Raw genomic sequence first — 20296 nt, forward strand, 5'->3', positions numbered from 1 at the left:
ATCTGTAGGATCACCTGCAAGAGCACCTGTTGAATCCCGAGTAGCACGGACCCATTTTGGAAGCTGAGGAGCTGATGGAGGATCCTGAGAAGGTGGGGGGGAGGATTGTCATCCTCGCTGTCATCATCTGAAGAAGAAATGTTTTCAGAAGTAGAAGGGATAGGGAGAGGTGGCACATTTGCCGAACTAGGCTCGTAGGCCGATATATTTTCAGCAAACTTTACATCTCTTCTAATGATAACATTTTTTGACTTAAGTGGAATAAGTTTATATCCTTAGACATCTTTAGAATATCCAACAAAAATACATTTTTCACTCTTAGCTTCTAAAGCTTTATGTTTCTCAACTGGAATATGGGTTGATGCTTCACTTCTAAAAACACGCAAGTGACTTACATCTGGTTTAATTGAGCTCCATGCTTCTTCTAGAGTGATATTCTTTAAAACCTTAGTAGGAGTGCAATTTACTATGTAATTTGCAAGTTAATTGCTTCTGCCCAAAATTAAGACTAAGTCCTTTAGATTGAAGCATACAATTAGCCATTTCCTTTAAGGTGTGTTTCTTCCTTTCAGCTACACCATTTTGTTGTGGAGTATATGGAACAGTATGTTGCATTTGAATTCCATTCTCAGTGCAAAAGTTGATGAATTTGTTGTTAACATATTCTCCACCATTATCAGATCTTATCTTAAGAATTTGATGTCCAGATCGTTTCTCAACAAAGGCCTTAACGACCAAGAACATGTTAAATACTTCACTCTTGAGTTTTAAGAAGTATACCCAGGTGCGTCTGGAGAAATCGTCAATGAAACTTAAGAAATACTTGTAGCCAGAGAATGAAACAACTGGAAGTGGACCACATAAATCACTATGCACAAGTTATAAAGGGCTGAGGCGTGCCAAAAGGCACGTTTTTCAAAACTATCATGATGATGTTTTCCGAGTACACATCCGGAACAAACACCATCTCTGCAAGATACCATAGGAAGACCTGTCACCATATTTTCTTTACATAGATTTTGAATGAAGCAATAGTTTAAGTGACCAAATCACTCATGCCAAAGTTTGCTCACTTCATCATTATGAGCAACAAATACCGAGGGAAGAATTGATGACACAAAGTTGAACCAAAAAAGAATTGTATCAATGGAGTTCAAAATAGGCTCTATGGACCATTACTTCGACGCTTCTAAACCTCGTCACTCTGATACCACTGTACAGGTCCATTGAACTCCACAATAAATTGTTATGTCATTAAGTGAAATCATTCAGCGTTTATACAAACAGAGGATAGTTACCAAATCACAACGGTCTGGTGGTTTTGCTAACTGTAAAAGAAATATATCTAAATTAATCAACTCTAAACTAATAATGTACAATATCTTGAAGGATTAGTTAACAGAAAGCAATCTCTTAAGGTTTTACCATTATCATTCTCTGTTATGGGGAAACCATTTTCAGCCCAATCAAATGGAGAGTGCGTGTTGGATTGAAAAGCAAAAAGTAAGCATACAATGTATCTACCTCAGACAAACTTCAGCCTCATAGCAAATTATGTAGCACGTGAGCTAGAAACACAAAAATTATGGGAAGAGAAATAGGTGTTGAAGAGGCTTCTGATTAAGAATAGCGGTGAGTATTTCGCTCTTATGATGGACTACGTAATGCTAATGGGGAACTCCATGTTGGCCATGCCTTAAATAAGGTACTAAAAGATTTTATCAACTGATATAAGCTCTTTCAACATTACAAGGTAAACTATGTGCCTATGATTGGAAAAAAAAACTACGTGCCTTGTTCAGATTGTTATGGCCTATGTATTGAGTTGAAAGTTGTTGTAGTGAATGAACAACTCCGTTATGCAGTGGTTGCGGTACACCCATATGTACATGAAGTAGAAAAAATTGTTTCTACAACTGGGAGAGATCAAAGCAATCTTGTTTCTTCTCTGAAAAATGGATAAGGGAACCGATTTCTTGTAGTGGTAGAAGATCGCATTTCCACTTTATAGTCAAAGTGGAGAGTCAATCTTCAAGTTAAGGAGACATCTCTTGGTTCATCTCTCGAATATTGCAGGTATATACATCCATTGGAAAATAGGCAGTGCCCTGTTGTCTTGGGTGGAGATTACGTCACGACAAAATTTGAAATAGGGTTGGGGCATACTGCCCCTGTTTATGGTCTGGAAGATTTCTCAAAGTGCTTGAAATACAGGTTTCCTGTAATGTCTCCTGTAGATGATGGTGGTAGGTTTGCTGAAGAAGCTGGGCAGTTTGATGCTTTGGATGTTTGCGGAGATGCAAACACTACAGTCGTGAAGGCCTTGGATAAAAGTTGATGACTAATTATGGAAGAAGCTTACAAACTTACATATCCTTATGACTGGAGGATGAAAAAGCCTATGATATTTAGAGCGACAGAACAATCGTTTGACTCTGTTAAGGCATTTCGGCAAGCTACTTTGCATGTAATCAAACAAGTAAAATGGATTCGATCTCAGGGCAAGATTCGAATAAAGTCCATGATTTGTAGCCAATCTGATTGGTGTTTCTCACTGCGGAGAACATGGAGGGTTTCTATTCCATTTTTATATCATGTGGACTTTGGTGAATTATTAGATAAAATAAGATAATGATATTTATGTCTAACTAATGATCATAAAGTAAGTCAAAGGGACCGTTGAGTACAATGATATCCATAAAATGCGGGAAAACCAGTCTCCTATAAATAGGATACATGAATGTAAAAAGTACAAGTGAAAAAACTATAGCGCATGTCAAGTCTATTTTAGCACAAAAGGGTAGTGATACATGGTGGTACGTGAACACTAGGCAACTTCTCCCTGAAAAATATCGCGATGAAGCTGTGAAATTTGAAAAGGCACTGACACAATGGATGTTTGGTTTGGTCTGGATCACAACCCTTTTCTGTTCTCAAAGAGATTCAAGAGGGGTCATTAGGGTTGGATAAGGGGATGGGAAGATCCAACAGTTTTGCGTTCTTTATTTACGAGTCCACCAAGAAAAAACTCGACAAGGCCACGGTTACCTGGACGACCACTCCAGAACAAGAATGGAACTCATAAACTGATATCCTTCAAAGCAGTCCTAGGAAATAGGCAGTTTCAGGATAAATGAAAGTAGTGGAAATAATGAAGGCAAAGGCTAAATGACGATTTGACCACTGGCCATCACTGGTGCTTCTCACACTCGCTTCATGGAGCCGCAGGTATCAGCAAGTTCAACTTGTGCCAAGGCAGCATTACATCCAGCCATTTTATTATTATCCTTGCCGCAGGGCAGGAATAACCCTGCGGCATAACGCATTCGATCATGCGTCGAATTTCAAATAACTATTTTCTGACCAAAATCAAACTCATATTTGTAATCTTAACTTTATAAAAATAATTAATTTAATTTTTAAATTATATTAATTCTATTTTTTTTTAATTTTAACTTTAAAAAAATAATTAATTTAATTTTTAAATTATATTAATTCTATTTTTTTTTTAATTATGATTGGTAAAAGGAATTTGGGTCTTATTCCACACTGATGGTGCTGCCGCCATTTGATCGTTTGTAGTACGTGCAAGACTTGTGGAAATACAGAAGCCATTAATTTTGACTTCACCTTGAGGATTACACAAGACGCATGGAAACGATTGCACAGAGCCCATTACTCCCATCATGAGATTATTTCTCCGCTCCAACATTAGATAAACCCTATAAAGACTAAATTCATAAACATCCTATAAATTCAAATCCTACTTCATTTACATTTATTTTCATCGCGTAAATTTAAATGTCACCACATTTATTTTCACCAAATTGTCATGACTAGCTGGGAATTTCGATTTTATTTAAGTTATTTTGAACACTTATTTATTTTAATAAAAAATGAATATAGCTTGCTTATTATCTTTTAAACACAAAATATGATAACATTATGATAACAATGTATTATATGAAATTAGGTAGTTAATAATTAATATATATATATATAGAGATTGAATTTTCTAAGTCTATCCATTAGAAAATTAAATCTGTATTCAGTTGGTTTATTTCTTTTACTTGTAAATTCTAAACAAGTTATTTAAAACATTTAAATACCGAAATAAACACAATACAGTCACAACATCTACAGATCATCAACTGAAAGAAAACAAACACATAAGTGACATCGTTATTTTTGGACAAATGTCCCCGGAAAAACCCAATGTGGGAAAACCGGTGCAACTATTCCGAGGGTTTATTATTATGCAGTGTTTCCTTGATTACAACTTGGTGCCTAACTAGCTCATCCGACAGATAAAAATACATGGCAACAATACCTCTATCTTCGGAAACAGGTATTCAAAAACCTTGTCCCATGAAACCCTCTCCGGCACAACTAAAGCTCAACGCTGGCCCTTTTGGCCTCTGCGTCAACCTCCTGCTGATCTGTGTCAACCCCTGGACCCTCTGCGTCAGCCCTCTGAGGCATTGCACAGCCTCTGGAACCCTCTATGTCACTCCAACAACCTCTGCATGGATGACACAGTCCTTCTAGCCTCTGCGCTCTCTGCTAGGCTCTGTGTGGCCTAAACTGGCTACTCCTCTCGCTCTCCATGCTTTTGCGCTGGTCTCTCAGTATTGTCTCTACCTCTCTGTCCAGTACTCATTGCCCCTCGCTGCTGATCACTAATTCACTTTTGCTTAGCAACCCTGCTATAGCAAAATGAATGACTGATCGCTCTGGTGTATTATCCAACTGACCCTCAAGCCTCCTCTTATACTTTTCTCGTTGGTCCTTCATCGGCCGAGATTAAATCAACGGCTAACATTAGATTTGGCTTGATCCATGACTTTTGGAACCTTCTAACCCAGTTTTATATTAATGCCCATTAATATTTTATTTTTCTTAAGTTTAAACTTAGGAACTCTATTAAAAATATTAATTATATTAATATCTCCCAAACCGGGTACAATATGTCCAAACCATTCTAGGTCTTGGAGATCTCATGTGCTTTAGTCTCTCCACCAATTTTCATGGCTAGAGCACATTCGATGCTACTCCAAATCAACAATATATATATATATATATTTTTCCAAAATTTTCATCCGATATATATTTTCCAAATTTTTATTGTTTATTTAATTTATTTTTGGAAAAATTTAATTATAAAATTTTAAATTAATAATTTTTAACTTGTTTTAAAATGATTTAAATTACTAAAATTTAAAAACCGAAATTAATATTTCAAAAAATATAAAGAAAATAAGATGTATTTCAACGAACTTAAATAATAGCTGCCACAATGACTAAGGAGCACATGGCTGTGGTTCAAAGCAGTGAATTTAAACTCACCGCTCTGCATGAGGAGGTTGATACTATAAGCAAAAAGCTCACTGTCCTGATCAAGCTGCTCAGGAAAAGCATTGAGCAAGACAACAAGCCTCCAGAGCTGCAACGGGGTGGTCCGTCGAAGGTCAACCAGGAAAATGCACTCAACTGCAAAGAGATGCACACAGTGCCAGACTCCCCAAAAAAATTCTGATCAGTCTTCCCTGTCCCTCTGTCGGACTTTGTCAAGTATGTTTTGTTTTCATTTTCTCAGTTATGTGCTAGCCAGTTTTTTTGGCCTAAGTCGCCCTGCGTGGTGCACTTTTTGGCAGCACTCTGTCTCTCATGTTTGCTACTCTCTCAGTCCTATGTTTCAAACTGTTTTTAGTTGGTAAGGCCTGCCTCAATGCGGCCAGTCATCTGCTTCGGCAGAATTTTTGTACTACATGTTACTCTTGTTAATATCAAAACTTATTTACAAAAAAAAAAATTGAACTTAAATAATAAAGAAGATTAAGCAAGAGTAAACATTTTAATCAACTCTAATTTAATTAAACAATACTTAATTATGTAAATGAGTCACTCCTTATAAAGCATAAGGAATGCTGTTTGTTTTTTTTAACAATGAAATATTTCTATATTTCTATATTAGTTATATTGTTTTAATGATATATTTAGTGTAAGATCTTGGTTAAATTGTAAATTTGGCATCAACTCTGTCCTTCTTCTCTTTTTTTTAGTAATTTTGTTAATTGTTTTGTTATTGTTGATTATTATTATAAATTATTTTTAACTTATTGTTGGTAATGATTTTGTGGCATATTATATTTAGTAAAAGAATTGACTTATAGCTATTAACTACTTAGTTATAGATGTGTATATATATTAAAATATTATTTTTATATGTTGAATTGTAGAAGTTTCTCAATAAATAAAAGGATCAAGGGACTTCTAGTTGAATAGCTCATATAGAACAATACTTACTAAGGTTTTACAAATGGGGTAGCAAGTTAAGTAGCTTTGAGTATCCAAAGAACTTCAAAGATAAGTGCACTTGAGCCAAAAGAGTATTGAGATGGGTGACCTACCAGGATATCCTAGTTATTAGGTGCAAGTCCCACCCTTTTGCTAGTTTAAATCTCACTTTTTCACCCTTGTGACCATCCCTTCATTCAATCTGTACTAAGAGGACTATTCAAAATCATGAGAAATTGATCATTTGCAACTAATATTCATAGACATGGATCTTAAATTAATGACTTACTCTATGTCTATAATCCAAAAATATTATCTCATATCATTCCGAGAAATTGATCATTTGCAACTAATATTTATGGACATGGGTCTTAAATTAATGACTTACTCTATGTATATAATCCAAAAATAGTATCTCATATCATTCCAAGTTAATACTCCTTTTTTCTAGTGTTAATTTCAAACTAGTGAACCATTTTGACCTAGTTGTTTGTTATCATAAACCATTTTTAATATGTGCTTTTGTAACAAGGCTACACCATGAATACTACTTTATCTATATCTATGGTATAGTTCACTGCACATGAACGTTTTTGGTAAAATGGACCAATTTCCATTATATCTTTATTGTTTTTAACTATATTAAATTAAGCCCTTGTTTAAATTTGGGAATTCGTTCATAACTTTCAAAGTTCAATAATTAAATTAAGTAGCAGGGAATGCTAACTATGCTGCCTTGTTATATTTCAAATGTGGGAATCCCTTACAAAAGATAACGAGGAATTAAAGGAATAAAATATTTTAAGGAGAATTAGTCCATCTTATGTGGGGAGATTATTTATTATCATTGTGCACAATCATATGGAAAAACTCGGTTATTTCTTTTTAAACCTTATTTTATATTTAATTAGTTTGTTATGGAAGTTAGGTTAGTCTTGAGAGATTTTATAAAAATATTATTTCAATGAAAATGAAGTTTTTACGTAGTTTAGATTACTTTGAAGAAATTTTATGGAATGTTATTTTAATGAAAATGACGTCTTCACCTCATTTATAATGGAATAACTTCTTTAGTTCCAATTCATGGTTCTATAAGGAGTATAGTATTCTTTTTTGGAAAGTTTAATAAAAATTACGTTGGTGTTATTAGCATTTTGGGTTTATTATGTGATGTGTGTTTTTATTTTGTAGATTTTTTTTTTCTTGGTTCTATTTATAGTGTTTTTAAGGGTTAATTTGTATATAATTTAATATCATCAAATGGTATAGTGAAATCAATTCACCGAGGGATAATAATCACATGGAAGGGGGTGTCACAAATATTGTTTTTCACTTTTTTTCATTGGTGTGAAGTAGTTCTCAAATCTCTTTTTTTGATAGACACTTGAGGGGTTTACCTTAGTAATTGTTTGCCTTATTTTACGCCATAATTGATCCTTGAGTTGAGGGTAATTCTATTGAAGCATATTTCTTAGTAGGTTCTTGACCTACTAGAAGGGGGTGTCACAAATATTGTTCTTTACACCCTCTTTTGGTTGGTGTGGAGTAATTCTCAAGCCTCTTTCTTAGATAGACACTTGAGGGGTTTACCTTAGTAATTGTTTGGCTTATTTTGCGCCATAATTGATCCTTGAGTTGAGGGTAATTCTATTGAAGCATATTTTTTAGTAGGTTCTTGACCTGCTAGAAGGGGGTTGTCACAAATATTGTTCTTCACACCCTATATTGTTGGTGTGAAGTAGTTCTAAAGCCTCTTTCTTAGATAGACACTTGAGGGGTTTAGCTTATTTTACACCATAATTGATCCTTGAGTTGAAGGTAATTCTATTGAAGCATACTTTTTAGTAGGTTGTTGACCTTGTAGTTTACATCAATTGGCTGGGAAACTACCCATCTTTAGATACTAGTTTCTCCTCTCTCATTCATTATTCCTCACAATTGACCTAAGAAGGGTCATGCTTCTTGATATTGTCTCATCCTAACATTCCAGTGACTACACTTATCTTGAATATTAGTATTGGTCTTGACATCCCTTTATCACCAATTTCCCTTTTCTATTAAGAAAACCAATTCAGTCATTACAGTTACTTGTGATCTCACCTTGCTCCATATTGTTTAAGCCCTGGGAATCTTCAGTGGAGCCTCTCTCAACACCTAAGAAGTCTCAACACTTGACATCTCTTTTTATAATGACATATTTACAATATATATACAATTTAACTCTATACATTTCAAATATCAAAATTCAAATATTAAAATAATAATAAAAAATCTTTCAATTAAAAATAAATAAAACTTATTTACAATATTTATAACAACTTTCTATATTGTGTCATGAATTCACATGAATGACTATTTACAACGTAAGTACTAATTCATTATGAGTCGTTCAATAATAAATAAATAAATAATACTTGTACGTATAAGTATACAAATATTTTTTACTCTTCAAATATGATTCTTCATATTTTTACCATTCACATATCTACTTGCCACCTAAAACATATTAAACCTTTTGTCCCTTTTGTCATACATGCATCCTTTAAATTATTTATCCTATATCATTTCTCATATTTCTAATTCTTTACTTATCCCCTTGCCACCAAAACATATGAATTTTTGGGGTATATTTTGTCTTGTATGTTTTTGAATATTTTTTGTTGTCTTAGTTGGTAGTTTGAGTGGTTGGGAATATGGTTTGTTCTTCCATCCACCTGAGTTCAATTTTAAGGAACATGTTTGGCCTATTGTGATAAGATTTATAAAATAGGTGCCTCCACCCACATGATATTTTGTCTCTTGCTAAACATAAGTTATTGGTATAATTATGAGTGGTTGAATAAAAAATAAATAAAAATACTTGTGCGTATCAGTATACAAAGATTTTTTACTCTTCAAATATGATTCTTCATATTTTTACCATTCACATATCTACTTGCCACCTAAAACATATTAAACCTTTTGTCTCTTTTGTCGTACATGCATCTTTAAATTAATTTATCCTATATCATTTCTCATATTTCTAGTTTTTTACTTATCCACTTGCCACCAAAACATATGAATTTTTGGGGTATATTTTGTCTTGTATGTTTTTTAATATTTTGTGTTATGTCTCAGTTGGTAATTTGAGTGGGAATATGGTTTGTTCTTCCATCCACTTGAGTTCAATTTTAAAGAACATGTTTGGCCTATTGTGATAAGATTTATAAAATAGGTGCCTCCACGTACATGATATTTTTGCTCTTGCTAAACATAAATTATTGGTATATCTGACTTGCGATTTGTTAAATATACTTCTGATATTATAATAATAATTAAAAAATTCAATACTAATCTTTATACAAATTACTCCAATAAATTATCAATTCAGTATAATTTAAAAAACAATTATAACATAAAACTATTTAACAACCGAACTTAAGCTATTACAATATTTGCACTTTATTACTTTCTTTCTTTGCATGTGATCACCGGTACTTTGAACAAATATGGAATTGTATCTTCTGCCAATTGTTTTCCGTTTTAAAAGTCTTCTCTAGTCTTGTTCTGAGGTGTAAAGACTCATTTTCATGTCTTTTTATAGAGCATATTTGAGTTTCTTTATTATTAATTTTAAAATGTATTTTTCCTTTTTAATGATATATCTGAACATCTCGTAGTTTTTCATGGATGTCCCATATCTGTGACCATCGTGGATGAATGAGCTGGTTCTTGTCAATACTCTTTTCTTCTTGGGACTTTCTAATTTGTTAAACTCCATTGTGAAAAGTTTCTTTGTTTTATTTTTTCTCTAAATTGGTTTTCATGGATGTCCCATATCTCTCACCATCGTGGATACATGAGCTGGTTCTCGTGGTCAAAACCCCTTTCTTCTTGGGACTTCCGAATTTGTCAAACTCATTCTGTTTTGGTTCGCTGTGAAAAGTTTATTTCTTCAGGTTTTTTTTGCTAAAATGGTTTTCAAAAATTCTCCCTTGGTTTTCAAAAATTCTCTCTTATAACTGCGGCCAGATTACAGAGGAAAATTTATCTTTGCTTCCATTTTATTGATCTTATTTTTGGAGAATTTCCTTCCAGAAAGTGTTTTTTTTTAATACGAACCTCCACTTATAACGAATAATAGTGTATCCGGAACCTCCACTTATAACGAATAATCATCTTTGCTGGACATGTATCAATAATATAATTTATTTTCTTCCATATGCTTTATTACCATTTCTCTTTGGTGAATATGGTCGAATTCTATGAAAAGTCTGCTGCAATTTTGGTTTGTGAATTCCATTGCATTCTGGAATTTGTTGAAAGTTTTCCAAGCTATTTATTGTTTTCTTACGTTTGCAAGATTGCGGTCAAAACTGAATTATCCTGTGCTTGTTTGCAGCGTATTCCACCCGCATTTGTGGGGACGCTCAGAAATCAGTTTAATGGAAACGTGATTCTTGAAGGTCCAAGTAGCCAGCGGTGGTCTATAAAGTTATGCAAGACAAGTATTGGAATGGAGTTTCAAAAGGGTTGGGAGAAATTTGTATGTGATCACAGATTAGAGCTCGGAGACTTTCTAGTGTTTAAGTATACACGCAAGTCATATTTTACAGTTCAAATATTTGGAAGAAGCGGCTGTGAAAAAAGGAATGCTTTCAACATGAAAAATTTTGGAGCGTCACTTCTTTCTCTTGAAGAAAAGGCTGACGCACAAGATAATTGCCCGGATACTCTTGTTAAGAGTTTTGATGCAGATAGCTATCAAGCTGTTCCCAAACGCACAAACAGTCAAATGCCAATTATTTTATATACGGATGAGGATTCAAATGAGCAAGCACTGGGAACTTCTAAGTTCAAGCAATCCGTGGCTGAAACATGTCCTAATTCAGCAAAACACCCATATCAAGGTAAGCAGAAAGATTCGTCAGCCTGGTAATACTAGAGCTTATAAATAACAATCTAAGCAAATCTCTTCATGTTTTTCTCACAAATATTAATTTTATTGGGCTGGCCGGTTAGTGCAGGTATTACTGCTCGTACCATCAAGAACACTGAGAGCTATCAACCGTCTTTTTCGGAAAAGAAGCATGAGATAGTTACATCTGCAGAGCCTGGGAGAAAGAGTTATGTGCAAGCGTATTATGTATCTTGTAGGCGCCCTGTTACACACGCAGAGAGGAACAAGGCTCTCAAGGATGCTCGTTCTTTTAAGTCAACTAAACCATTGGCTTTAATAGTTATGAAGCCATCTCATGTATACCAAGGATTTTGGCTTGTGAGATCTCTCTCTCTCTCTAACTGTTCTCTTTTCTGGGAGATGCCCTTTGTATTTAGCGTATGTTGTACGCGTGCACACACCACCACCTGAATACTAAAACTTATTATCTGCTCATTTTATCTCAAACCCCCATGCGGCTATAGGAATAAGAAAAAAGCTTCGATATCTCACTTGACGAAAATGTTAACAAACAGTCAGTGTACATTAAACAAAGTAGCAACCTGATTGCCTAACAGTGGGACGATGAGGCTGATTCTTCGTTTAATATACATTGACTGTTTGTTACCCATTTTGTCAAGTGAGACAAACTTTTTCTCATCCCTATAGCCCCATGGGGGCTTAAGATAAAATAAGCAGAGACGAGGATTTGGATAGTTTATTGAAACATACAAAATTACGTGAATCAGAAGTTAGAATAATTTATATTTATGATAGACACATTTGTAACATAGTTCTCTACCGGATAATTCTCTTTCCATATCTCATTTCAACATGCAGAAACAGTTAATGCTTTGTTTGAAACATGTGGAATTGAAACAGATGTTACAGGTACATTCTTTGTGCAACAACATAATCAAACATTTGGGTACTACCCAGAGATCACAATTTGTAACTTGTCATCCACCGTAAATGTGTGATCGGCCTTCCATATTCCAATGGTTGGCTCACCAAAACAGATTTAAACCTAAATGACTACAGTCAGCGTATGCTCGACCATGCAACTATCTTTATGTTTTTATTAACACGCAGAAAATATTAAAAGAAAAAAAATGATTTTTTTTTTTAATTCTTTAACTACTGCAACATATGAAATGGATTACAATAGCTAGACACACACAATTGAACACAAATACTTATCCTACAAGCCTGTATTGGAAAATCAACATTCAACTAAGGACCAATATTTTAAAACAGGCTTGTAAAATCAACATCCAACTAAGGACCAATATTTTAAAACTCTGACTCGGTCGAGGGTCGACTTCGACTCCGACTCCGACTCAGTGTCGACTCGGCCGGCTCGATTTCAGTGACTCGGTCGTTGTAAAAAATACATTAAATATTTATTTATTTTATAAAAAAACATAATTTTAAAGATTTTCATTCATGTTTCCAAACACACAGCATTATAATATAGATGGAAGACAACATATGATCAAAGTAGGCTCATGAATATATCCATTATATCAAAATGGCACCCAGTGCACTGTCCAATGGCAATACATACATGATCAAAGATTTAAAACAAAAAACACATAACCAAGGAGGCTAGAAATGGCCTCTACAACAAAAGTAAACTGTGACCACACTCCAGTACTACTGGCTAGTAGCTACTGCCAGAGGAGCCAAGATCATGTCGATCAATCTTTGGATCATCATCAAAGTCAGACAGGGGGCCCCATGGCTCCTCCTCCTCATCATCATCTCCAACTGCAACTGTAGAAGTGGTAGCACTAGCAGAGGCTGTGCAACAGATGCAAGTTGAGATAGAGAAGATATGCAGCTGCGCTCCTGTCATGGCTGAGCAGAGGAAGCACCTGCAACTGGAGTCTTTGCTGGTTGTGAAGCTGAGGTTGGTAGTACAGGTGGATCGGGATCTGCATTCAACTGAACATCGTGTTCGAGTGATGCCTCCTTATTTAAGTCAATATCAAGATCCTCATCAGGATCAAACTCTATTGGATGACTCTCCACTACCCAATCTAATGTTGGATCAATGTCTTCCAACACAATGGTATCTGAATCAGGTCTTTTGCTTAGCAATTGGTTTCGTCTGAGCCGGAGGTTGTATTGGACATAGACTAGATCATTTAACCATTTTTGATCCAAACGGTTTCTCTTCTTTGTGTGAATCCTCTCAAAGATAGACCAATTGCGCTCACACCCCGTAGCACTGCAAGTTTGACTCAAAATACGAATTGCAAACCTCTACAATTCAGGACAATGGCCACCAAAAGCCTCCCACCATTGTGTTGCAAAAAACATAGGAGTGTAATGAGTTAGCTCAACAAAATTACAAATTATATCGAACTTTCAAATTATAAACGATTTAACAAAATTTAAAAAAAAAGTAAAACTATTAAGAATTTGAAAATTGAAATTTTTGTTTACGTGGCTCATCTGCTTCTCTTGCAATCTTTGCTAGGTTCTTCCCAAAGGTACCCGAGGCATTGCTGAAGGTCGTGACCCGTCGGTGTATCTCCAGCCGGTCGGACTCCAATGGGATTATGCGATCAATGCAGTCAATCAGTCCATCTCTGACTTCCCCCCTCAAAGCTCCTGACTCCTTAGCTTTATAATGATATCGTGGGTTCAAAAAATACCAAGCTGCATGTATAGGGTGATGGAGTTGATTGTTCCATCTTTCATCAATGATTGCCCAAATGGGCCCATACTTAGCCACTCTATCCCTGTATGCCCTCTTTATTTGCTCCTTTGTTTGATCCATAGCCTCATAAATGATGCCCATAGCCAATCTTTCCCCATCCACCAACCGCAACACCTTAACTAGTGGGTTAGCAAGCTTCACAATCTCTGCTACCTTTCTCCAAAAAGTTTCTTCATTAACTTTCTTTTTCAATTCTTTGCCTTCCAGTTTGTGAGACCAATTGCTTTGATTCCATTCATCACTAGAAAACATCTTTTGCAAGTTTCTATTTTGGGAAAGCATAGATTGCAATGTCAAAAACTGAGTAGCAAATCTAGTGATGGCAGGCCTAATAATATCCCTGCCTCCAGTGTGTTTCCTCATGAGGCTCAAAATCCATGAATGGTTGTAGATAAATTTTGTTATGCTTTTGGCATGATCTACAGTGTTTTTGACCCAATCTATTTTTCCAATATCCCCAAGCATGAGGTCTATGCAATGTGCAGCACATGGGGTCCAAAAAATGGTCTTCTGTTTTTCCTCTAACATTTTACCAGCAAGAACATAGTTAGAGGCATTATCTGTGATGACTTGAACAACATTAACCACCCCCACCTCCTCAACAACCTGATCCAATAGCTGAAACAACAGTTGCCCATCTTTTACCTTATCAGATGCATCAACTGATTTTAAAAACATGGTTCCCCATGGGCAGAAGATAAGAAAGTTTATGATGGTACGGTTTCTTTGATCAGTCCATCCATCTGACATGATGGTACATCCTGTTCTTGCCCATGAGCCCTTGAAATCTTTCAAATACTCATTAATGGAGGCAATTTCTTTCTGCAAACGGTACCCCCTTAGCTCATGCATAGTAGGGCCTTTGAAGCCTTTTCCAGCAGCATGTATGGCATCATACATAGGCTCATAATATGGTGAACGGGAAGCATTGAAGGGGATATCAACATCATACCGCCATCTAGCTATCAGTCTCCCTCAATTATTTCTTCCAATGGTCATCTAAAGTGGGCTGCATTTGACTTTTACTAGCTTGAGGACCATGTGCATCTGATGGAGAGGAGGGAGTGAAATAACTTTTGATAGTCATATCACCCTTTTTCATTCTACCCTTTCCCTTATCTTGAACAGAACCAAAAGAGGGAGGAACATATCGGAAAGGGTTGGATGCATCAGTATGAGGGATAGAGGAAGAACCCTCAAAATCATAATGGGGGTTGGTAGCCATCATTTTTTGTATCTCCCTCTTCCTCCCAATTTCAGCCTCTAACTCTTTTTGCCTAGCCTTATCTTCTTTAAACTTCTCAAAGTTGGCTAACAATTCCTTCCTAATCTCCCCAATTTCTGGTGAGGTACATGGAGTAATTTGGCCTCTAATCCCCGCCAAGTGTTGTTTCAACCTATTAATGCCCCCAGGACCTTCCTTAATTTTCCTTTGGCAAAATTTGCAATGCATTTGACTATCAACCATTTCAACATATGCCCAAGCAGGATCTCTCACTCTAGGTGCCATTTTTTGACTAGGAAATGAAAGCAAACAATTTGAAAATGGAAAAAAAACATTGATTCAATGTTCATTGCTTTCACAAAAAACACTCTCTAGGATTTCTAGATATGCACCTAAAATTTAATAAGCAAAAACAAATTTGTACAAGTGAAAAAAATACCTCCAGGCACAAACTGCCTCCTCAAGCTTGCTCCAAGAAATCAACTCCTCAATGCTGCTCCAAATGGCTGCCCAAGAAGCTCCTCACTCCAACTACAATGCTTGCCCAAGACTCCTCACTGCTGCTCCAAAAACAAACTCAACAACTGCTCACAAACTCTCACTGAAGTTCTCACTCAAATGCATGAGATGGCTGTGAGAGAATGAGAGCATTTGAGTGGGTTAAATAGGGTTTGGGAGAGGGGAATGGACCCCAAATAGCACTTAACCAATTTATAAAACAACTTGGAGTCCCCAACACTCAGCTAAATGTTAAAAATTTAAAAAAAAGTTTGAAAAATCATTGTTTTTATGGTTCACTGGTCGCATTGATTGACCCAGCCGAGTAGATGCGGACTCGGCCGAGTCGGCCAAGTTATGACTGACTCGGCCGGGTCATGCTATAACTCAGCCGGGTCAGTCATGACTCGGCCTCCTAAACCGGTTTTTCTACCAGGTTGCAAAAAAATTTCCCGGCTCGGACCAACTCGGCCGAGTCGGTTCCGAGCCAGCTGGATCTTAAAACAAGGTTAAGGACTATGCCTTCCATCTTCTTGTATTATGGATATTAGGATGCGGGAAAATTTGACTTTCCTACAACTCAACTCTGCTCTAAACAAATTAGTACTTCACTATTTCTCTTACAATCATTTACACATATTTGTTAGGACTTTTGTACAGTGACAAGAAATCATTCACATTATGTAAACATCTACTATATATCCATCTATTCATGCATAAACACACAAAATTAAAGCACAACAATTAATGAATTCCTCTTCTCATTAATAAACACCATAACTGTATATACATAATAAAAATCCTAATCTATTCTCCTCTGGCCTAATTCTACATTCAGTTGGCCATTAGTTCTCATTTCCCATAGGCTTACAATAAATAGAATTAAGAAATGCAATATCTTTTCTAAATCCTAAAAGCACTCCATAAATCACTCCATAAAGTAGATTTTCCTAAATCCTCAAATCACTCCATAAATCATCCATAAATCACTCCATAAACATATTTTTCTAAATTCTAAAATCACTCAATCTATCCCTAGAATCTCTCACGCTTTTCAAGGTAGATTTGCTTTTGCCTTATGGACAAAATTTCACCTATCCATAGCTTTTCTGAAATTATGACTCATCTTGTTCTAAAAATCTTAAAATATCTCAAAAAATACAATTTATTTACATAGAAGAATATAAATTCAAAGACCCATTCTTGAAGCTTTTTCACATTGAAGACTTAATGGCTTGGAAGCTCTAATGCTCCTACATCAAACTCCCAAGGTAGAAAATGCTCATGACCTTCTAGTCATATGTCATCAATTTTTGAATCCTCCAGGATCCCAAATTTTAGTTTGTAATTTGTCATCCACTTCATTAAGTTGTTGCTCCACATCTTAAGTTGTTGATGCCTTTGTCTCTCCAAGTTTCCAAACTTTAAATTGCAGCTTTCTTTTGATTTCGTTGATGTATACTTGAGTAGTCAAATGTACCATATCGCAAACTGCCTTCTTCCTTATACAATACCTCTATTTGGACACTCTCTCCATCAACATCCAAATTTCATTAATTTCTTCATCAAACTTTATTCTTGGCTGCTGAAACTTCTGCGGTCAACTTCCATTTGTTGCATGCTCTCTTCCTCCATACTACTATTGTATGGAACTCTGATATGTTGGTCTAAATCAGCTTGAGCTATGTCGGTAACCTCTATGCAGTAGCATGCATCTCTTGCTAGCCATTCCTCTAAATACCTCATCTCCTCAAAATTCTTAAAACACTAAATTTGAATGTTTTACTTGAGGTTTAACACTCTTTTTAGGAAATAGAATGGATTCTATTTCTTTAATTTTCTCCTCATGTTCATCTTCAATTTCTATGTCTGCATTCATAGAAAGTTCATTAGTTTCATAAATATGAGATTCTTGGATCCCATCCTCTTCTTCACCAAGGACTGGTCCTTGTTCCGGTTCACAATAGTTCATTTTTTCGGCCTCGTACTCAACTACGTTGAGTTCCCCTTCTTTCAACCAGGTTCTTATCATCTGCCTCATCCTCTTCTGCAAATTTCTTGCAAACAATTCCTTAATTGGCCATTTAACTTTCTTCTTAAAAATCCATTTTCATTTCTAGTCTTCATCTTCTTGTTGTAGTAGCTCCATAAGTACATCCAACTGTACTTTAATCTCAGCGAGTTTCCTATTAAGCTCTTCATCACTCCTTTCTTTCTTGATGTCTTTTGCCTTGACATCTTCTTTCCTTCTACTGTGGCTTCCACCTGAACCTTTGTCATGACCCTTTGTGGTCATCCTTCTCTCTATCTTTGTGAGCTTCTCCATGCTCAACAGTGAACTGAAACCAAGCCTCTCCTCTATAGAAAGTCTCCTCTCCTTGCTACTCAATATCTCATCAAGTTTTCTTCACTAGCTTGACCTTTTGGTATTTTCTCTAGTTCTCTCCTTAGAACCTTCTCTTGGCAATTCTACCCACACTCACTATTGAACTACCCTTTAACAACTTCTAACCAACTGCTACTTGTTGGAATTGTGAAAATTCCAAAATGGAATCCTATTGCAGTAATTGGAAATTATTCTGTTAATTGTGAATTTAATTTAAGAATTTATTTGTTGTTTGCTACGACAAATACTGAATAAATCACACTGCAATCTACACAAATAAAACTGTAGAAGAATAAATGCTGGAAGATATGCTAGCACACACATAAAAATAACACAATTATTTTTGGTCTAAAGTCCCTGGAAAACCCAGCTTGGGAAAACTGGTGCAGCAGATGAGGGTTTTAATATTATGCAACAATGAAAAATCTAAGTACAATCTGGATGCCTAAAACTGGCAACCCACAGCAAGAAAATCTGGGGAAAATACTGAAGTGAATTTCCCTTCTCCCATAGGCAATCTCTTGCACGACCTACCTTAAAAGATCTAGCCATCCAAACCTCAACGTGAGCCCTTCCGCGCTTCTCCAACACGTGTGGCTTGAAACTGTCTCTGTTGAAGTTGTTCTGCCTCCAGATGCTGAGAAAATCGTCTCTCCGACCTTCTGGAACCTCTACCTAGCCTCTGGAGCTGAGAATGATTTTTCTCACCAGCAAATCGATCTGCCTTGCTGAAGCTACTACGCAGAGCCTCTGTGTTGCCTCTCTGAGATAACTTGGCCCTCTTGCTGCTGCCTTTCCAGATTTGGAAACCTTTCAACCATACTCACTATCTCTACCCCTCTCACACTGCTTCAATCTCTAGCTCTCTCTCCAACAACTGATTGCTGCTACTCTGGAAATCGATCTGCTCAGAAATCGAACCTCACAAGGCTATTCTCCATCACCGCATCGATCTCCTCTTATAATCCTCTGTTGGAGCACCAACGACCAAGATTAAAACTTAATCAATGGATACGATCATCTCTAGATCAATCCGTATGATTTTCTAGATGATTCTAGGTGGAATTTCCAGAAACGATTTTTGGGTTTTGGAGATCTCATGTATTCTACCTCTCCACAAAATTTCATGGCTATAACACATTTGATGCTACAAAAACTAACACTCCCTCTTAGCAAGGAATGTGTTCTAGTGCTACTGCACACCCTGTAGCAACACCCTGTCTCTGCATCATCTCCTGTCACACTGCTGATGTCTGGCCATGTTTCCCACCAACCACTGCGCAACTCTAATATATGTTGCATCTGTGCTGTTGCTGACACTATTGCCTGCACTGCAACTGCCTCTCATCTGTTGCTGCTGCAACTGCAACATTTGCAACTGAAAAGCATCCAAAATACTGAATCAACTATGATCAGTATAATGCATCTGTCACCTGAGTCTCTGACTGCTGCTAGTATCTGCACTATCACTGAAGAATCTGCGTTGCTACTGACTCTGCACTGCGCCAACTGCACTGTTGCCAACTCTACACTACGCTCCCCAACATCTGAATGCTACTGGTCTCTGCAACTGCCACTCTAGAATGTGACTGCATCAACTGTCACAAACCCATCGTGCTGCTGAATACTATGGGCCCCTGTAGCAAGGTATTGATCCAAGAGGTGAACTCCTCAAGGATCCTGCCCAGTGTCTGTAGCTCTCCGGGCCTACAGCACCAAGTCACCCCACCTCACTCCTGGAGGTATATCAACAAACATGGCGAAGTCTTCCTCCAGCCTGGAGGATAGCATATCGATCTTTGCTGAGGATGCTTGCTTCTCCTCCTTGTCCTTCTTTTTTGAGAGGACACTAGGTACTGTAGTGACCAAGCCCACTACATCTGAAGCACTTGACCTTTGACAGGTCCTTCTTCTTCCTCTGCTCCCCCTATCCCTGACTGCGACCCTTTGATGTGAGGGCCATATTCTCCTCCTCTTTCCCTTGCTTTGCCATTGATGGAGCTCTTTAGAAGAGCTCACCTCAATTCCTCCTGTTGAAAGTCAGTCCACATCCTGTCCCAATCTGGTAACTTGTCTCTGCCCAATATGCTTCTCCTAGAGGTACATCTTCGCTGCTCGGAAGTACCATAATACAATGTGGCGAGAGCATCCCACATCTGCTTGGCAGTATCTTTGCCATCTATATGTGAAAGAACATGATCCCGAAATCCATCTAGGATCAATCGTTTCGCCTGTGCCATCTCC

At 36.6% G+C, this 20296-nt stretch overlaps 1 protein-coding gene and 1 pseudogene across 2 annotated transcripts in view; both read left to right on the plus strand.

Annotated features, from left to right (window-relative positions):
* The window catches only part of LOC149146095 (uncharacterized), a 280771-nt gene that overhangs the window by 158432 nt on the left and 102043 nt on the right, over positions 1-20296 (plus strand). The window contains exons 1-3 of one of the 2 annotated variants that reach the window (XM_089447073.1): positions 10423-10564; positions 10679-11186; positions 11304-11554. In XM_089447073.1, coding sequence (XP_089303199.1) covers positions 10499-10564; positions 10679-11186; positions 11304-11554 — 825 coding nt within the window. In that variant the 5' untranslated portion in view covers positions 10423-10498. Of the gene's footprint in view, positions 1-10422; positions 10565-10678; positions 11187-11303; positions 11555-20296 lie in introns of those variants that run through there. The other variant, XM_089447072.1, reaches the window with a different exon arrangement.
* LOC149146096 (isoleucine--tRNA ligase, chloroplastic/mitochondrial pseudogene) lies at positions 1249-2960 on the plus strand (annotated as a pseudogene).

The sequence above is a fragment of the Pinus tabuliformis genome, chromosome X (assembly GCF_031772625.1).
Source record: "Pinus tabuliformis cultivar Carrire ecotype Pingquan chromosome X, CPIR1, whole genome shotgun sequence".
Taxonomy (NCBI): Eukaryota; Viridiplantae; Streptophyta; class Pinopsida; order Pinales; family Pinaceae; genus Pinus; species Pinus tabuliformis.